At 37.4% G+C, this 21,905-nt stretch overlaps 1 protein-coding gene across 1 annotated transcript in view; it reads right to left on the bottom strand.

Moving 5' to 3' along the window:
• LOC108491682 (ran-binding protein 17) overlaps positions 1-21,203 on the bottom strand; it is a 126,241-nt gene extending 105,038 nt beyond the window's left edge. Inside the window, exons 1-3 of the mRNA XM_017802642.2 lie at positions 21,122-21,203; positions 20,945-21,035; positions 2,713-2,816 (exon numbers count right to left, since the gene is read on the bottom strand). Of these exons, the coding sequence (XP_017658131.1) occupies positions 2,713-2,816; positions 20,945-21,035; positions 21,122-21,139 (213 nt within the window). The 5' untranslated portion in view covers positions 21,140-21,203. The remainder of the gene's footprint in view (positions 1-2,712; positions 2,817-20,944; positions 21,036-21,121) is intronic.
• Positions 21,204-21,905: the final 702 nt, after the last annotated feature.

Genomic DNA, 21,905 nt, shown 5'->3' with positions numbered 1-21,905 from the left:
AAAGCAAAATCATTCTGTTAAAGTGCTGTTTGCAACATTTGGCACTTAGTGCGAAAACTTTTAATGTGCGCATGCTGAAAATCAAGGATTTTAAATAATTTAGCATTGTGGAGTTTTTATGAAGGGACTAAAGATAGCAGGTTCCTATTTAACTGCTCCTCTTCCTCTGAGAAGTTTTCATTCATTTTCCCTAAAACCCATGATGTCATGGCCAAATCGAAAATGATGCAGGAGTCAGGGAACAGCACACAGTGTTTTCCGGTGGATAAAATGATATGGGGAAGCATAGATTTTGAAGTAGTACTCCAGAACCAGGATTGGTTATTCTATTTTCTTTCTCCTTGACTTTGGAGAGAGAAAAACTCCGGACAAGAATTCAACATTCACGTTAATTTAATGAGACTAAATAAAAAAAAAATGCTATAAATTTAAAGAGTTTTGCCGCATCTCTTCTCCTCATAATATTGCAATTTGGCAACCCAGGTCCTTAATGTTTAAGTTCAATCTCTGATATCTGCACTTGAAAAATATTTACAAATAGAGAGTTAGGAGATCCTGGTAAGGTTTCCAAATTAAATGAATTTGGCAGTCCTGCAGCATTTTCATAGAGATATTTTAACAGCACCACCTCCTGTGGATTGGAATACTAAATACTTTATTGAAGAACAAAACAGAGCTGTTTTTATCTCTAGTACTTGCAAAATGAAGTACCTGAAAGCACTTTTGCATGTATTATTTATTCATCATGATAGAAAAATAGCCTTAACCTAATAAATTACATTTAAAAGCATTTAGTGCAAAAGTTTTGTTTATGATAAAGCAACAGATTTAGTTCTTTCTCAGTAGCTTAAAGCACCAAGTTTTCTTTATACAAATTAGACAGATGGTGCTTACAGTAGAATTTACTAAAGGTCTGTCACAACAAATGCAGCCAAGCTGCATATTTAATCACTGCAGAATCTTGTCTACCTGCAGCTGCCAACTGCTAATCCAATTTCCCTGATAAATGTGGCAAGAGACACGATCAGCAATAAAGAGCATCTAACTCCATTTTCCTGCAGGGCGTCTTTTGATGAACATTTAGGACGGAAGCACAGAGTGCACTGTGTGGCCTTGGTTCGTGGCAGCTGCATGCATTCTGAGGCACAGTTCTCAGGTTACTCACTTAATTCTGCCACTATCATTACGTTGCTATTGATCTCAGTAGCTGTTGCCTACACAGCATTACTCTAGATGAAGCTGAATCAGGCAGTTATCATGCATCAAACTTGCTCAAAAGCCTGGAGATTTCCCCTTAATTACTTGTGATTTTATTTGCAAATACCGTTAAAGTGTAATCAAGCAGTCACTTTCCAGGGTCGTTAAGAACTTGCTGGTTTAGGGATATATCACTGGAACTCCATTAAAAATGACTCTAGGAAGATGGTTTCTATCAAACTAGATGGAATTACATCCAAACAGGCTTGCAATATAATGAAATCTTCAAATGAGACAAATGTAATTTTTATAAAGATGGCAGTTTTCAACCTCACTGATTCTTTTTGATAAGAGGCAGCAATGGCCACTTTAAAGCTGCAAAGATTTTATTGGTCAGAAGTATTTGGAAAACATCTAAAAATATAGTTAATCTGACTGAAAATTGAAAAGATTCAGCAAGACCATATAAACACAAAGAAAAATTTAAGAGTCTATTTGCTTTTAAAATTTTCAAGACCATGAGATCTTAATAAACATTTCTTTCTTCTGACAGAGTTACACAAATATTGTGAAAGGCCATTTTGTTTTTCAGTTTGGCTTCATACTATGTGTGTGTGTGTGTGTGTGTGTGTGTGTGTGTGTGCATGCATGTGTGTGAGAAAAGGAGTGATGCTAAAGGTAGTGAATAGTTCAACCCATTTCAAATAACATAACATTGGGTATCACCAGCAAAGGTGCCTATGTTCTCTGGAGTGCACTTAGAAATCTTTTAAAAATAATAATCAGTGTGAATCTATTTAATATGGCCTTGATACAAAATAATTTCAGGAGATATTATTTCTATTTAGGAAAGCTTATGCTTCCCATCCCCCATGTTAAAATATGGGGCTGTTTTGTCACAAACAGCTTGCTACACTTAAGGATTTTACTAATAAAACATAATGTTGTCTTAGATATTATGACTGTTGCCACAGCTGAACTGACTTGTCAAATCAATCCTCATATGGCTCCCACAGGCACATAAAAACCTTATTTAGCTATCAGTTATCCTAATCACTTTGTTCAGTTTAAGAATGCAATACTTCAAGACCAGCTCCTATTTATACATATATGCCTAGCCATTTAATAAAGTCTTGATTTATATAAATTCTTGTTTAAAAAAATATTTAGCGATGTAGGGTTTTAGCATGTGTGCATTTCTCCATACAGATATGCTGAAATGCACAGTGCAGGGTAGATGGGAATAGCGATGTTTAGAATGGTGTGCCCTATTACAGATGGTAACTTCCACTGGAGAAAAATCTGTACCACCTAATCATGAACTGATTGTCCAAAACCACTCTCTGACTTCAAAGTTCATTTGTCTAAGAAACTAGAAAACTACAACTCAAGGCACATGGAATTGGAGTGCAGGCCTGAAAAGCCTACAACATACAGATGCATAAACCACCTCTGGAATTAAGAAATTCTAGAAAGAACAAGCTTGTCTTTCCTCATGTCTGGAAACAAACTCACCTTTGCTGCTGCTTGTTTAAAGTTATTGTTGAATATCTGTAATACTGTTTCAAAAGAGACTGTAAGAGGCAGCATAAAATTCTCAAATTCATCCTCATCTTCGCCTAGCAGAGAAACAAAAGGGTCACCATGGTTTAAAATGCATGCTAATGTACATTAGCCTCAACACTGAGTGCTTTATTCAGGCTCAGGAATGTTCCTGAGAAGAGGTCAGCCTGCATTCACATCCATGTCACAATTTGTGTTTTGGCTCATTAAATATTGCAGGTTTTGCTTTCTCCTTTGCACAAAATGAAATAGCAAAATTACTTACCAGCCATTTTTTCCCCCTATCTTTTTGTTCATGCTAACAGACTCATGCTCCAGGCATCTCAGTCCTTTAGCTCCTGGGGCCCCCAGAGCTTCCCTAATGCCTCAAGGAAGGCCACTTTCAAAGCCTTAGAGACAAGAGTACTCCCCTCCCCCTTTTCTTTAGGTGTCAAGACCCTAAAGGGCTCAAAGACTTAGGTGCCCAGATAGTTCTAAGCTATTACTCTTTTATCCATGTTCTTTAAAAAATTAACTCATTACATAAATAGCAAAAGGATGCACTTCCCTCATGAGTATTCTGTATTTTAACTTTATTCCATGGAAGCACTTCCTCTTCATTATGGACAAGAATAGAGAGAGGTATTTCCTGCTAATTTTTCATATAAAGGTAGACTGTAGTTTCCTTAAGGATTCTGTCAAAACAGAATCTTCATACATTGATATGCACACATTAATAATTTGTATACTTTTCTTTTCAAAAGCAGTTTCTTGGGAATTAGACTGGATTCTCTCATTCATCCTGTTCCAAAGGGAACCACGAGAGTACCAATTTACTGATAAACAGATTAAATGTTTTGCTGAAGGTGTCAGACTAAATTGGAGGTGGAACTACATGACTCATATAGTCTGATTTCTGTGTTTTAAATGGAACATTTGGTAGGAAACAAGACCACAGAAAAGAGACCAGTGCTCTTCAATGTTTGGTCCTTGACCTATCAGCAAAATCGTTACTTGGGGTTTGTTAGATGCAAATCTCAGGGTTACAATTCAGATCTACTAAATCAGCATCTCTGGCGGCAGGGGAACAACAACTGTTTTAACAAGCTTTCCAGGTGATTCAGCTGACTGTAACACTAGAGAACTGTATCTACATGTCCTCTGTCCTTTTACAGATGATGAAATCCAAGGCAATCAATGGTGAATCCCTTGACCCTTAAGTGGCAGTGGATTGGAGTGACCCTGATTTTCCTTTCCTTTCCAACTCTTATGATTTGCTTTGAGGGTCCAACAGAATAGGGATCAGAAAAAGATGCAAAAAGGCTAATGAGTCTTTCCTGGTGTGTTGTTCTAGTCAAGGGTTAAGATCTTGGGTGAAGAGTAAGGCAGACTAATTTATCATCTCTGCTCTGTCACGAGGCTATGGGACCATGCTATTCCTCTTAGCTACACCATCCTGTCACAGAAGCTATTCTTAGTTTTCAAAGCCCATATCCCAAAGATATCTTTATCCACAGATAGCTAAGCCCTTTCCAGGCCCTTTGTAAGTACTCTGCCTTTGTATTCATGTTGCACCCCCCCATATTTAAGTATGTATCCAATAATACCATCAACACTGTAATACCACTTATATCACCACCATCACCATTTGATTGGGGTCCCTGTGGGACTGAATGAGAAACACTTTCATAATGTGCGTATGTAAATTATTCACTACCAGCCTACACTGATCACTGTCTTGGGCTCAGCTTCTAGAATGCGGACACTGGGTGCCCCTGATTTCCTGTGCAAAAGAATAATGTAGGACTCTGCAGTACATGGATTCAGGTAACTGATTTTACCACAGACTAGGTAATGTTCCATATTTTACTGATCACTCTGAATCTTAGGTTGTTTTATCTTTATTTTGTAGATGAGGAAGCTATCTTTAAGGTTCAAAGCATATTAGCAGTGGCACTATTATAGTATTATAACCACCAAAGAGCCTGGTATATTGAGGTAAATTTTCTGTCTGGAGCCAATTGTAGTAGCTTAAGCCTCTAATCTCAGCACTTGGGAGGTTAAGGCCGGAGGAGCAGGGGTTTAAGGCCAGCTTGGCTATAGGACAACCTGTAGACAACCTGTAACCAACCAACCAACCAACCAACCAACCAAGTTCTTTTTGTCTTACCACCCGATATTTAAAAAAATACAATAGGGCTGAGAAGGTAGCCCAGTGGGAGAGCACACCATGTGTGAAGCCCTGGGTTCAAACCCTAACATCACAACACAAAAAACCCAAAACAAAACTAGTAGTGAAAGTGTGCATTATCAAATCCTCAGTACATAATAAGCATATATATTGAATTTAGAAACAATATTACTCTAAGACAAAATGTTTTCTAAATATTATTAGTGAGAACAGTGGCAGTTATCATTGCAGGCTTAGATAAGAGTGCTAGAGAGAATGGATGCTCTGAAAGCAGAAAGTTTCTTTAAGCTTGAATCTTGGTTCTGCTATTTGCTGTCTGGCACCTGAGCCTTAGCATTCTCATTTGTAATTAAGAGACATATTTACTTCATAAAGTTAGCTGTGAGGATTAAATGACAAAGCATCTGTACCTCCCCTTGCTGGCACTTCATAAATGACAGCCATTTGCATTTTTGTTGTCTTAAGTTCAACACGGACTTAGAGAGGTAATTACGGTAATTAAATAAAGTGTGACCACAAGACTGCCAGCCCAGTAAGTACCCTTCCCTTGGGAGTAAAGCTTCTGCAACAAAACTTCTATATCTCCAAGTTAAAGAAATGTTTATTCATAACAAATACAAATTTAGAACTGCAGCATTTCAACTTTATATTTGTAAACTACAGATCAAAAGTCTTTCATCAATCAAATTTTTTGAGGCATACAGGTATCAGAAATACAAGAGGCTAGCCACTACTAAAAGCAGCAATATATAAACTGGACCTCGTGGTGCATACTTGAATTCTAGGATTGGGGAGGTGAGGCAGGGAGACTGGAAGTTCAAAGTCATCCTCAGCTAGTAAGTTGGAGGCCAGTCTAGGATACATGAAACCTTATCTCAAAATACAAAAGCTAAAATACAATAAAGCCAGAAATGTTTGCAGCAATTCCACTTGAATATAATTTATTCAGAGGCCTTTCTGCTCCTGAAACTAATGGGAGTTCCCCCCTTAGCATTTTCCAGTCCCCAAACATGCTTTTCTTTTCTTTATGTATGTGTTTTGCTTGCATGTAAGTGCACCTGTGGCATGCAATTCCTGCAGAGGCCAGAAGGGGGCACTGGATCCCCAGGAACTGGAATTAGGGTCTGTTGTTAGTCATCAAGTGGGTGCTGGGAACTGAACCCAAGTCCTCTGCAAGAGCAGTCAGTACTCTTAACTGCTGAGCCATCTCTCCAGCCCCCATTTTATTTGTTTATTTTTTGCTTTACTTTTCTTCTCAGATTTACTATGACTGGCTACAAACTTATATATTTATTCATTTATTGTCTGTTTTCTTTACGAGAATATAAGCTTCTTGGGGAAGAAATTTGTCTACTTTAATGATGGCTTTTTTTCCTAGCATTTAGGATCCAGGCTGGTATTCAAGAAAACTAAGTAACAGAAGTTTAACTCCTGATTGCTTATGATGAGTAAGCATTGAATTTGGTACTGAATTTACTTGAAGAACACTCTTGTGGCTCTTACTATATATTCAACGTAATGCTGCAAGTCACAATTCCATGAAGTTGCATGATTTCCTTCATTTTCATGGGAATAGACAGGCCTAAAAGAGTTGAGTAGCATGCCAAGTATCTCCAGCTGGTGAATGCCAGTGAGCTGAGATCTCTATCAGGTCTGCTTTACTCTCCAGTTCACATTCTTCCCCAATGTCTCTGATTGAGTGGAAGGCATCAGGAGTATGGGTGAAATCAGTGTCACAGAATCCTGAATTTGGAGTTGCATGAAGTCAGAAGACAGTAATAAACAGCTTGATATTGGTGAGAAAGTAAAATCCCTAGGTAATCAACCGGGAACGGGTAATGATTACAAAAGAAATGATTCCATTTCACCTAGCACTATTCCTGCATGACTGCAACTTGGTTATGTTTCAATACCTAAGCTTGAGAACTGGCTATTCTTGTTAACATGCAAGCAACCTTGTATCATTTACTATTTCTGATGCAAAAGGAAAAGCATGCGCTTGCTCACTGTCTCAAACTTTTATATTCAAGTATGCAGTCATGCATTTAGTATTCCAAATGAAAGATGCCATTTTTTTCCGAATAAGTCAAAGGTCTTGAAACTACTATGATTTATAAATGCTAATTAACAGACTATTCACAAGGTAAGTATTAATACAACATTTTAAGTTCTTTATTGTCCATAGAAAGAAATGATAAATTCTTTGGCTTTTAGGAAATCCCAGAGTTAATCACCTTTACTGGGTTTCTGAGGATGCGAGTCAACAGAAAGTTATTACTTATATATGCTCCAAACATTTTTTCCGTAACAGAAAAATATATTTAGAATAGGAGCTTTGTTAGTACACTGACTGTCAAATATTTGACTTATAAGATATTTTATTTATTACTTTGGTCAGTTTCAAACCTTGAGCACTTGGGAGGTAGAGAAGTAGGATCAGGAGTTCAAGAACGTCCTCGGCCACATAGCAAGTTCGAAGTTAGCCTTGGCTAATAAAGACAGACAAAGGCCATGATTTCATTTGTATTCAATGTCCACCCCAAGGGCAAATCTAGACATAGAGCAGATTTGTGGCTGCCACAAGATGAGGAGGGATGAATGATTTCTTTAAAAAACAGAGTTTCTATTGGAGGGAGTTGGAATGTTTTGGGATCATGTAATGGTGGTTGTATAATCTTGCAAATACTCTAAATACAGTAAATACCCTTAAACTGTACATTTAAAAGGGCAATTTTATGACACAAGAATCTCAAACAACATAACTATCATAACAAAAGTCTGGATTTGCTCTCCCTTTCCCCTTTAAATACACAGAAATAGTGAATCTTCTCATTTCCTTAAATGTGAATTCAAATAGCAGCTGGATCACTGGGGACTTGGGAAAGTGGGCAAGGAGAAACACGCGAGAGAAATAATTACCATAATTATAAATAATGGCAGCCAACAGTTACTAAGAATTTATTGAATGATAATATTGCAAAAAATTTTTTGGAAGTAGTGGTATGTTGGTATGCTAGATAAAATTCTAACATGGGAACACATGAATGTATTAGGCTATATTATAAAGACAAATTAAGGTTGCTAATCAACTGTCTTTAAAATAGAAAATTTTCTAGGCATGGTGGTACACACTTCTAATCCCAGCTCTTAGGAGGCTGGGACAGGAGGATTGCTATGAGTTCCAGGTCAGCTTGGGGAGTCTGTTCTACAGTGTAAGACCCTGTTTCCAGGAAAGAGAATAGAATAGAATAGAATAGAATAGAATAGAATAGAATAGAAAAGAAAAGAAAATTATTCTGGGCTGTTCAAGTAAGTCCAATTAGATCCTAAGGGTCCTTAAAAGTAGAAGAGGGCCCACAAAGATGGCAGCATAAGACTCAGTATAACGTTCCTGGGAAAAGGATGCCATAAGCCAAGGAAAACAGGTGGCTTCTAGAAGTTGTGAAGCAAGGAAGCCCTGCCAAAACCTTTAGTTCAGCTGACTGAGACCTACTTTGGACATCTATTCTCCAGAATTGTAAAACAATACATTTATATTGTTTAAATTTCTAAGCTACAGTAATTTATTATAGAAGTAATAGAAATTTTACAAAGTTCTAGTCCAAATGAAGGAAAATTAAGAACCAAACAAGGAGACAGAAACAGTCGGTGAAGAAAGCAACCTATCAAAGCCAAGTAACTATGGGTGATCCCAGCAGTCAGTGATCTTTGCATGTCTGGGTCCATATCACTGGTTCTTTCCAAAGTTCCATGAGAATAGCACTCACAAAGTTCTATTAGGCTATGATGAAGAACTATGCTTAGCAGGTCTTTGGAATGTTGGCCAGAATCTGGCTTCATTCTAGTCTCCTTGCTAAACTGATTAGGAGTTCAGACCACTTCTGATATGATGTGACTTTGGGCAGGGCAGGGTATTTTAGAATGTGTCAGGAAGTGTCACCATCATTGCTTCTCTATGGAAACAGCAGCCTTGATACTAAGGAGAAAGTAGATGGATTAAGAGTACTGACCTTGCTTTACTTTTCAGGTCCAGTGGCAGTTTGTGCTTTTGATGTTCAATAATGTGTTTCTTAGCTAACAGTTACTAAGTGCCAACTTAGTTTTAGGAGTTACTACAGGCCCTTTCATATATCTCTATTTTATTTAAACTACATGACAATTCTTCAAGAGACACATCTCCATTTAATAGATGAGGAAACTAAGGGTCCTTGAAATTATGCTCCCTAGCAAACCAGAATGCTTTAGTTCCTAGAAGAAAAGCACACAGTTCAGTGCAGACTTGCTGTTCTCTTTTGTAAGAAACCTATCCTAGAAGTTCCAGCCTGAAGCATCCCAATCCCTGGGGTGTTCTGGACTCTACCCTCAAAACCAGGTAAGTTATTAAAACTGGATCTGGACTTAATGGGTTGCTTTCTGCCTACAGGGCCGGCTAATTAGTCTTAATTATCTCATTATAGATTCTAAGTATTTCCAGCTGCTTCTTTACCCCTACTGCCCACTCTCCTACCATCCCCCCATGTCTATTTTCCAAGTACTCTCTGCCAAGTCATGGACACAGGTGAAACGATGATGTATTCTTCTATTTATAAGAACATGAGTTATTTTCTGCAGAAATCTACCTTTATATTCCTTAACCCTTGAGAAGTATGCTCTGCCCAATTATTTAACAGAAAGCATTCTAAAAATCATATCTGATCTTTACTGACGAAACTGTCATATTATTCTATACAGGGAAAAATCACTCATGAATCTATTTCATAGAATTTTAGAAAGTAGTCTTTCCTTCTTTCTTTTCATTATTCTCAAGCCCCAAATCAATCACTTGGTGGAAACGGTTCAAATAAAGAAGAAGAAAAAGTTACATTTCTTAATTGTTTGAGAAGTGAAGGAATGATGTGGTGAAAGTGCATGAAAACATGTGGTCTGATGCCACCAGTTACACAAAGGTTACTTCCTAAAGCTCTATGAAATAGATTCATGCGTATGATTTTTCCCTGTATAGAGTAATATGACAGTTTGGTCAGTAAAGATCAGATATGATTTTTAGAATGCTTTCTATTTAACAATTGGACAAGTTACTATCTCTCTGAACCTCAGTTTTCCAGTAAACAAAAAGTAACTACTTAATGTAGCTTGTTGTGAGGTTCAAATAGGATAAGGTACATGAAACTAGTTTGTTTGATGTGATTCTTGATTTAAATATAAAGCATATTCTAACTGAATCCTACAAAAATTGAGTATTTTTATATAAGCCATGTACATTGGAGTAATTAGAAAAAGTAAAAGAAATCCAGTATCACATTAATAATGAATAGTTTGTAAACTACAAACCTGTCAACAAATGTTTGCTATTATTAATAAAGAGAAGGAGGGGGGTAAAAAAAGGAAGGGCGTGCAATATTGGTAAAAGTGCCTGTCTCCAAGCTGGATAACCTAAATTTCCTGGAACCTACATGGTAAGAGAGAATCAACTCCCTAAAGTTGTCCTCTGACCTCTATAATATGCATACCATGGTATGAGCATGCCCCCGTGAATAAATAAATAAATTAAAAAATGAAAAGGGAAAAGCTCTTTTATGTGTATTTTAAAATTATTATCTTTGACAACTATTTGAATAATATGCTTTCCTTGTTATTCAAGTCATTAATTTGTTATGTAAAATTTCTCACAAATTTAAGTCAGCAATATCTTCAGGTGCCAGCTACTGTAACAAGCCATGAAAAGTACAGATATCAGGTTGCCCTCATTCCCAAAGATAAAACTGTCTGAACATTTTTGCAAAGAGATTTTTAAAAATTCCTCTTGAAAATTTCTGGGGATTAAAAAAAGGACACAACAACTTTTAGACACTGAAACATTAACATTAAAATGATGAAATGCTTTAAATTCTGTCCTTCATACAACTGAGCAATTTTGTCTAGTATATAGCAATTTGAGAAAATTGTACAACTGTTTATTGCCAAAACTCCCACATTTTCATCTGAAATACAACCTGGGGCACATAGTGTCTAATTAAATCCATACAAAGTGCAAATTATTGAATAGAACCCAAATGCATTTCAAAGTAAATACCAATTAATGTGACACCAAATTTCTTTCCTCATTTCTAATTACTCCAATGTGCATAGCTTATATAAAAATATTCAATTTATTTTTGCAGGATTCAATTAGAATATGCTTTATATTTCAACTCAAGAATCACATCCAGTTCTTTTGCAAGCAGGTTGGTTAGGTGTTTTTTCTTCCACTTGATTCTTAGCTCCCTGAATCAGTATTGTAACAGTTTACCCTCAATTTAAAAAATTTGAGGATGGTTCTCATCACCTACTATTTTTACTTTCATTTACTCATGGGTCTGTGCTGCTCTTGAGTATATAGCACCATCTTTTCTTCCTTGTTTCCATGACAGTGAACACATGATAGAAAACTATCAAATCATATAAACAGAAATTCTGACAGCAATGTTCCCCTAAACCTGAGTTGTGAGACAAGGCTTCAAATAATAAAAACTATGTTCAACAATACTCAACAAATGATTGTCTACAAAGTAATAACACTGAAGAGAAAGCAAGAGATGACTAATCGGGCCCAAGAATGGCCAAGGGTAGCTAATCAGCTGTGAAGTTAGTCAGCTACTTGATATATTTTGTTTTGGAAAGAGCAATGATCAAAGATATTTCCAGGGAGGCCCTGGCAGGCAGAGCTGATTCCAAAAGACACAATAATGGCATCCTCGTTACTGTGTAGTCATTTGTCATTCATTCAACAAGCACTCAGTGAACAACTATACAGAGTTTGGTGTTAGAAAAATAGGAAAAAGACTGAGTCAATACTCCAAAGAATCCCAACACACTGTGGAAAGAACGACTCTGGTTCTTAACAAGGGAAAGAAATCCTCATTCCTCACACCACAAATCATCACTTGACACCTACACATCTAATCATTCTGGGAAAAAGAAAAACAGTAGGGAAGGGATAGCTTTTCTTTTTTTCTTAAATATTTTATTATTTTTATTTTATGTGTATGAATGTATCGCCTGCAAGTATGTGAGTGCACCATGTCGTGCAATGCCTCGGAGGTCAGAAGAGGGCTTTGGATTCCCCTGGAACTGGAGTTAAGGATGATTTGTAGCTGCCATGTGGGTGCTGGGAATCGAACCTGGGTCCCCTGCAAGAGCAGTCAGTGCTCTTAACCACTGATCCATCTCTCCAGCTCCAAGGGATATCTTTTCAAACACTGTAAAATTCCATGATGGTAGTTGTTGTAGTTTAAACTCAATTAATAATCCAGATATAATTAACTTATAATGAGTATCTACTATGCACCAAGCACTTCTATTATAGCCTCCTTGAGTTTCATTCGAGGTATCTAAAAAGTATTAGAAGACAGCATTTATTGTTTTATTTTCATTCCCCTAAACTTTGAACAACAAAAAAAATCAGTATATACTTTATACTGTTACATTTCAAAAAAAAATGTAATCACAGGAAACAATGACATTCTATTAGTTATTCAAATTATAAATGTTTACTTAAGTTTCTTATATCTCATAGTTTACATTAAGCAATATTAAATAAAAGCAAATTTGTCTTCAAAAAAGTATACAATGCAGAGTCTTTTGGGCATCATCATAAATACCAATTATAAATACAGTGGTTAAGTATGGGAGTGCTGTGGGTAGTCTACACTATGCTCAGGCTCTGACATGTTCTCTTGTTTGTTAAAAATACACAAGGGATTCCTTTGCGTTTGACAACTATGGAAAAGGAACTCTTGACCCACTTCCATTTCTAGGTTCTGAAGGTAGAGGTGACAAGACCTATTTCTAGGAAATACCCATATATTTCTTTTTTAAAAAATATTTTTATTTCATGTGTATGAGTGTAAGACTGCATGTATGTAAGTACATCCATGTCATCTAGTGCCTGTGGAGGTCAGAAGAGGGCCATGGATCCCCTGGAACTGGAGTTAAGGACAGTTGTTAGATGCCATGTGGGTGCTGGGAATTGAACCTGGGTCCTGTGCAAGAGCAGCCAGTGCCCTTAACGGCTTGAGCCACCTCTCCAGTCCCTCATATGTTTCTTTTCACTCTGGTTTTTCCACTTTGTTCACTGGGTAACAAGGCTATTCTGGAACATTAAAAAATATTTGATTATTTTTATTTTATGTGTATGAGTGTATTGCTTGCATGTGTGCAAGTGCAACTGTGTCATGCAATGCCAGCAGAGATTAGAAGAGGGCACTGACTCTCCTGGAACTGGAATTACAGGTGGTTATTAGCTACCATGTGGGTGCTGGGAATTGAACCTGGGTCCTCTGCAAGAGCAGCTAGTGCTCTTATGCACTGAGCCATCTTTCCAGCCCCTATTCACAAACATTTTTAACACTGGGAAATAGATGAAGTCTACACCCGATTCTAAGTGGGGTTTTTTTTGTTTTTGTTTTTTAATGCTTGAACAAATGGGAAAACAAAAAGGCAAGCTCCTTGAGGCCAGGGCCCACTAAATCTGATTTATTTGTCTTGCCCTCAGAGTTCAGCAATATGTTTGCTAAATGATGGCTGAGAACAGTGATAGAGTCTAGGCTGTTTCTCTTCTTTTCAATGCAGCAACCAAGAGGTAAGTAGACTCATGTGCAGTATGAAAAGCTGTCACTCAGAACTCCCACTTGATTGGGTTTTGCATGCCTGGGTTACACTCTTCAAATATTTATAGACAGTTTTCTTTGCCTCCAGCTCTAGTTGTCACTTAGCCAAGTCAGACATACATGGTTCTTTTAATCTTTCCTTAGAAATCAACCCCATGCAGCTCCTTAGTCATTCCAGTAGCTTTTCTCTCAACATTTTAGTGGTTTGCCTTTCTGGTGACTTAACTGTTGAGATGTATGAAAATGCTATATATGGGAATGAACATGGAGGGGTTGGTAACTTTTCCATTTCAAGGCTCAATGTTTTCTATGCTATGTATGAAATAAATTAATTTTTTTTGTCTTTTTGAGACAGGGTCTCCCTGTAGCCTCAGCTGGCCTAGAACTTGCTATGTAGATCAGGCTGGCTTTGAACTCACAGATCCACCTGCCTCCGCCTCTGAGTGAATGCTGGGATTAAAGGTGTGTGCCACCACACCTGGCTTTAATTTTTCTTCTTTATTTTTATATGATCACATCTTAAAAATTCATATTTAAGTTGCTGGATCAATCAATCAATATATTTCAAGAGAAAAGAACTCAAAAAAACTAAATATAAAAAAAAAAACCTCAAAAAAAAAAAACCCCAAAAAACCCCAATTAAAAAATGGGGTAAGGATCAGGACAGGGAGTTCTAAAAAGACAAAACACAAATGGTCAAGAAATACTCAAGAAAATGTTCAACATCTTTAGTCATCAGGGAAATACAAATTAAACCCACTTTGAGATTTCATCTTATTCCACTCAGAATGGTTATGATTCAGAAAACAAAGACCAGTGCTAGCAAGGATGTGGGGAAAGGGGAACTCTTATCCACTGCTGAGTGCAAAGTGGTACAGCCACTATGAAAATCAGTGTGGAGATTCCTCAAAATGCTCAAAATTGATCTACCATGACTCAGCCATACCACTCTTGGGCATATATCCCCAAAATGCTGTCTCTTACTATAGAGATACTTGTTCACCCATGTTCATTGCTGCCATTTTCACAATCACCAGGAAATAGGAACAACCTAGATGTCCATCAACTGATGAATGGATAATGAAATTATGGTACATTTATATATAGAGTATTATTCGGCTGTCAAAAACAAAATTTGCAGATAAATATATGGAACTAGAAACAATCATCCTGAGGTAACCCAGACCCAGAACGACAAATATCACAGGTTCTCTCTCATAGCTGGATGCTAGCTTTGAATTCCTGGATATGCATGCTTCAACTGGAAAAATCCAGAGGTCAGGAAACAAACAATGGCAGGGGAGGAGGATTTCATGGGAGTGGAGACAGAATGCAATTATATAAAGGGGAAAAGGGGAATAACAGATTAGGAAGGGTTAATTGAGGTGGGGAATGGGAGGGCAGTACAGGGCAAAAGAGGAAGCATGAGGAGGGATAACTAAAACTAAAGGCCTTTAGAAAAAGTCATATGGAAATCTATCACTATAGGTACTTCTTAAAGTACATACACATATGTTATAAAAGATTTAAAGAAGTTACTTTATAACAGGGGGACACTGCCCCTATTAGATACCATAGGCTAGCAAAGTAAAAGCCCAATTCCGGGGATGGACCCTATCTTTTGAAAAGCTGTTGACCAGGGGTTCCGTAGACCCTCAAATAATACTAGCTATTGTCCTTGCTCTTGGTTATGTGCCAGAACTTGACAGGAGGACTCGACTGCTGAAGATACCACATATATCAGTTGCAGAAGAAACAAGGAAAAATCAAACTGGTACTAACTTCAAAGCTTCATCTTTACTGGTTAGCTTTCATAATGCCGGGAGGTGTTACACATGTTACCAAAGAAAAAATGAATCATTAACCTTACCCAGCTGTGAATCCTGCCTGTATCAAGAACTGGTCTGGCAAGATATGATCTCTGGTGCAATAATGGCATGAATCTTATGGGAGTAACCAGTTTTAAGGTCTACTTTGTAAGACGGAGCCCTTGCCTACCACTGATATCAGGCCTAAGAACATATGGCTAGATAGGCCATAGGCCACAGGGGAGAGCCTAGTACTATTATTTTGCTAAACAGACATAGTATTAAAGTGATTCCTAATGACTTATTGTTATACCCATAGATTAATGCATCTCTCAACTCTCAACAGAGAAGTTTCCTTATGAAGCAGATGGTTATTAACACAGAAAGCCACAACTGGCCAACATGCAGAAAATAAAAGACTACAGAGTGACTATCCCTGAATTGAACTGGATGCCTATATCAAACTTCTGCCTCCAAAAGCTCAGGGACCACTGTGGAAGAAGGGGTAGAAAGACTGCAAGAGCCAGGGAAAGAGTTTTCCAGATAGGTGGGAAGTTATTCAATAGTATGAACTCATAGCAATGGTTAGAGCATGCAGAGGTACCACATAAGCTCAAGCCAGACAAAATCCAAGCACAGACGTGGGGAAATGGGTAAGAAACCCCAATCCTACCTATTGGAAACTAGTGGCTTCTGGGGAGGGGAAAGTCAGTCTCTTTAAGAGTGTGACTCTTGGTAGGTTAACCAGGCTACAGTGCAGTGCATGGGAGCCACACCAAAGGGGATTTGGGGACATAAAATTTGACTCCATAAGCATATTTATGTATAGTACATGAAGTTGGGCAGGGAGTAGGTAAAGGCGGTGCAGAGATGGGAGGGAATCTAAATGTAATCAAAGTACATTGCATGAAATTTGCAAAAATTTAATTAAAAAAAGGAAAAATTCAAACACAAGAACCAATCTCATTTAAACTACAAGACACTACATTTCAGAAGACATCACTCAAAAGAAGACATATAAATGGCCAACAGGTACATGAAAAGAGGTTCTATGCTAAGTATCAAGGAAATAAAAATCAAACCACAGTGACATATAATTTCATTCTCAAAAGCATGGCTATCTAAGGGAAAAAAAAGACTATAGACAACAAGTGCTGAAGATGATATGGGGAAATGGAATCTTTGCACAGTGTTAACAGGAAAGTGAATTAGTACAATCATTATAAAAATCAATATGAAGCCAGGCATAGTGGCACACACCTTTAATCTTGGCACTTGGTAGGCAGAGGCTAGTGAATTTCTGTCAGTTAAAGGCCAGCCTGGTCTACATAGTTAGTTCCAGGCCTGCCAGGGCTACATAGTGAGATCCTGTCTCAAAAAACCTAAAACAAAACAAAACAACCCCCTCTTTAAATGGAAATACCTCAAAAAATTAAAAAATAGTACTATCATAGAATCTAGCAATTCCATTATTGGATATATTTCCAAAGGAAATGAAATCAGTACATTGGAAAGACACCTGCACTACGTTTGCTGTAGCACTGTTTACAACAGCTAATAAATGGGACCAGCACAAGTGTTCATCAAGGAATGAATGGAGGAAATATGGTACATACACAGTAGAATATATTTGGCTATAAAAAGAATGAATTGCTGTCATTTGAGACATACAGATAGAACTGGAGGTCACTGTGTTAAGTGCAATATTCAGGTACAGAAAGACCAATGCTGCATGATCTCCCCCATATGTGGAATCTGAAAGAAATTACTTCATAAAATCAGTAAGAATGGTGGCTACTAGAGGCTGAGGACAGTGGAGGAGAGGGAATGAATAGGGGAAGGCTGATCAATTCAATGAGTATTCAGGTAGTTAGATGGGAGTAAGAAGTTCTGATGTGCTAATTCACAGTGGGATTAGTATAGATGACAATGGTATACTGGACATTCCAGAAAGCTACAAGAAAATAGTGTTTTTTTTTTTTTTTTTTTTTTTTTTTTTTTGGTCTCTTTGAGACAGGGTCTCCCTGTAGCCCTAGCTGGCCGGGATTCACTAGGGAGACCAGGCTGGCCTCAAACTCACAGAGATCCACCTGCCTCTGCCTCCCAAGTGCTGGGATTAAAGGCGTGCGCCACCATGCCCAGCAGAAAGTTTTTACCATGAAGAAATTATAAATGTTAAGGAGATAAGTGTTTAATGTTGAGCTGGGTGTAGAACTCAGTTATAGACTGCCTGCTTAGCATGCACAAGACCCTGGGTTTGAGCCTCAACACTACCAAAAATAAAATCAAGGGAAAAGAAAACTAAGAAAAGATAGATTTAACATGATTAAATTTTGTGCAATCCTATAGTATTCAAAACACTACATGTTACTCTGGTAATATATACTATGTCTGTGTTTTTATCTATCAGTTAAAAATAAAATTCTTAAAACAATCAGAAATAGGTATTTTTTAACCATGTAAAAAAAACCCACAACTAATCAGATATGGGAAAAAATTACCTATAGTTTACTACCCAAAGTCAAAATTTAGTATTTTTAGTTACTCTTCCCTAAACTGACAGGGAAACTGTGTGTACTTTACTAGGTACAACATAAAATCTTCAAGCATATATACATTAAACCCAGCATTATAATTAGCATCATAGTACAGTTATCTTTTTTGTGGTGAGAATACTTAAGACATACTTTTAAAAAGCATTTTTCAATAAACTGGGATATAATTCAGTGCCTAGGAGGCATGAGGCTTATGGTCAATCCCGTGTTAACTGCAGCTACTACACTATACATCAGATCTCTTGAATTTATTTACTACTCGTGTCAAAGTTAATGACCAACATCACTTCACACTGCCTCCCAACTTTAGCCTTTGATAATAACTACCATCCTACTCTTAATTTTATGAGATCAGTTTTTTAAGATTGCCCACGAGTGAGCTCATCATGCAGTATTTGTCTTTCTGCACCTTTATTTCACTTCAGACAACCCCCTTCAGGTTCCTCCATGTAGCTGCAAGTGGCTGAGTTTCTCTGTTTTAATGGCTGAATAGTATTACAGTGTATACGACTTTTTTTTTTTAAACTAATTCATCCATTGATGGACAATTAGGTTGTTTCTGTTTTTGTGGTATCCTGAATAGTGTTGCAATGAACATGATTCCATTTCTTTGGATATATATATCCAGCAGCAGGATTACAACTTCCTGTGGTAGTTCTATTTTTAATTTTTGGAGGCTCTTCCAACTTCCATGCCATTTTCCACAATGGTTATAGTAATTATTTAGCATAAAAAACCCATTTCATTTAAGCCTTTATTTGATATACTTTCTTTCAATATGTAGACCATCCTATTAGCTAAGTGTAATTTCTTACCCTTTCACTTAATAACATAAAGTTTTCATGTACTGCATTTTCTTCAGACATCACTTTTTATGATTATAGACCATTCTGTAAGTAAGTAGATGTGCTGTAATTTTAATTCCATTGTTGGATATTTATATCATTTCCATTTTTCTCCAGTCTAAATGTCCCTAACACCACCACCACCAGGACCACCACCACCATGCTAGAAACTTAGCACCAGTAGGCTGCTCGCCCACCATGCACAGAGCCCTGAATTTAATTCCTACCATGACACACAATCAGACTCAGTGGTGCCTGATTCTGCCCTGAATCTGTCACCTCAGAATTTCCTTTCTTTGGGGCAGCAAGATGACTCTGCCAGGTAAAGAAACCTACTGCCAAGCCTGACAGCCCGAGTTTGATCCCTGAGACCCATATGGTAGAAGGAGAGAACAGCCACCTGCAAATTGTCCTTTGACCTCCACATGTGTATTGTGACATTCACACACACACCTAGCACACACGCATGCACAATAATATAAGTAAAACAGATAAATTTTTTAAAATTTCCTTTTTTTTGTATCCTTTGACCCATTAATTTGACTTTTGCAAATCTAGAAGCTGGGCCTGGTAGTACAGGTCTGTAATCCCAGATACCCTGAAAGCTGAGGCAGGATGATCACAAGTTCAAGGCCTGCCTCACATACCTATAATGTGAGGCCGTGGGAAGTAGAGGCAGAAAGATCTGAAGTTCAAGGTCATTCTGGGCTACACAGTGAGTTCAAAATCTATTTGGGCTACATGAGACCATCTCAAAACAAAAACAAAAACATAAACAAAAACAAACAAAAAAAGAAAACCCTTCAAAATATTAGGAGAGTTAAAAATTGCAAGAATGCTGTGGATATAGCTCTGTGGGAAGAGTGCTGGCCTAGCATACCAGAAGCCCTGGGCTTGATTCCTAGTACTGCCTAAAATGGGGAGGTAGAGGCACACAGGACTTTAATATAATCCTAGCCACTCCAGAGGGGAAAGCTGGAGGATCAGGACTGACTTCAACCTCATCCTTGACTCTAGCCAGTTTGAGGCCCACCTGTGCTACATTAGATCTGTCTCATAACAACAAAAGTTAAAATTATTCCTCCTGGGCTGATGAGATGGCTCAGTGGGTAAGGCACCTGCCACCAAGCCTGATGACCCGAGTTAGATCCCTGGGATCCACTTGGTAGAAGAGAACCAACTCCTGAAAGTTGTGCTCTGACCTGTATATATGACACAAGCAACACACACACTCACACACACACACAGACACACACGGACAGACAGACACTCATGGTAAATAAGTTACAAAATATAAAACAAAAAACAAAGACTAAGTAATGCAAGAAAATCTGAAAATATGGGCATGCACAGGTGCTGATGTAAAATAAGAACAACTCTATAAAACTTTCCTGAGACTGTTCCGGGTTTCCTTTCTTTCTATTTTGTAGTGCTGTGCATTGAACCTAGGGCTTTGTACATCACAGGCAATTATTCTACCACTGTGCTATCCCTAGCCTTAAATTTATTTTAATTAATTAATTAATTTAATTAATTAATTATTGTTTTGAGGCAGGGTCTTGTCAAATTGCTGGCTTTGAATTCATTGTGTAACCCAGGCAGGCCTTGAACTTGTGATCATCCTGCCTCAGCTTTCAGGGTATCTGGGATTACAGACCTGCACCACCAGGTCCAGCTTCTAGATTTGCAAACGTAAAATTAATGGGTCAAAGGATACAGAAAAAGGAAATTTTAAAAAATTTATCTGTTTTACTTATATTATTGTGCATGTATGTGTGCTACGTGTGTGTGCGAATGTCACAATACACATGTGGAGGTCAAAGGACAATTTGCAGGTGGCTGTTCACTCCTTCTACCGTGTGGGTCTCAGGGATCAAACTCGGGCTGTCAGGCTTGGCAGGAGGTATCTTTACCTGGCAGAGTCATCCTGCTGCCCCAAAGAAAGGAAATTCTGAGGTGACAGAATCAGGGCAAAAACAGTACAAAGATTTATCTTTTGGCTGTGATGCTAACAGGCAAATGCAAATTTTAAAAAATTATAGAAAACTGTCAAAGATGGCAACTTCTAACAAGTGAGATGCCGTATTTACTAGTATTCCACTCCTCCATTCATACAGGTAACTGCTGATCCCTTATTAATTAAGCTTCATAACCTTACCTAGATCTACCATCAGAAGGCGAGTGAGGGCTGTGTAGAAGGTTGTTCGGCACCTGAAGTCACTGATGCCAAGAAAAGGAAAGTGTTCACTCTAATCAAAGCAAAAGAATAATGAAGTTACTGATGCTTGACCTAAATTATCCAGAAAATTCTACTCATTAAATCATTAAGACTTACCATGTGGTTTTTCAGCATGAATTTCACAGCATCTATTTTCACAAGTTTTTTTAAAAGGATATAGGTAATAGATGTTAAGGAATCTGGGGAAATATACATGCAACAAGTCATAAAATAACACAACTAAAATGGGACTAGTTTCCACTTATGAAGAATAAATACTCATAAGAGTATTCCTATAGAAATGTCTTTCATTTTGTTAAGAATGATAATCCATTATTAAGCAGTGCAATTACTTTTCCATCTTATACATATTCTAGTTATGGAAAGAAAGAATGACTTTTATAATTAAGACAAGAACCTTTTACTATTAAAGCTTTGATAGTAGAAAATTGAAACTGACCCATTTTACATTTGGGCATAAGCTGAGAATTTCTTTTTACTTAATGCTATTTCATAATAAAATTATTATAAAGACCCATAATAGACTATCAAGAAAAAATTATTCAGTTTTAAGAAACAATGAACTCAGTAGAAATCTAAAATCAAAATCCAGTTAGGAGGAAACAGAAAACTGCATGCCATTAAGTATTGAAAGACAGCTTAGAGGAACCAATATTTCTCAAATCTTTAAATGGAAAGCAGTTTTCACAATTACAGTATTAAATAATACTTGTTATTTGTATTATGTAGATTTGAAAACAGAGGCTCAGAGAAATTAAATTGCCTGCCCAAGATTACACAGATAAAGGCTGACAGTGCTGAAATTTGAACTGAGGCGTGATTACAAAGACCACGCTTTTTCCTGTACCACATTATCGTCTAAACAATTAACTACAAATGA

The sequence above is a fragment of the Nannospalax galili genome, unplaced genomic scaffold, assembly GCF_000622305.1.
Source record: "Nannospalax galili isolate Female #2095 unplaced genomic scaffold, S.galili_v1.0 scaffold104, whole genome shotgun sequence".
Taxonomy (NCBI): domain Eukaryota; kingdom Metazoa; phylum Chordata; class Mammalia; order Rodentia; family Spalacidae; genus Nannospalax; species Nannospalax galili.
The sequence above is the reverse complement of the archived record's forward strand: the minus strand, read 5'-3'. Positions and strand labels throughout refer to the sequence as shown.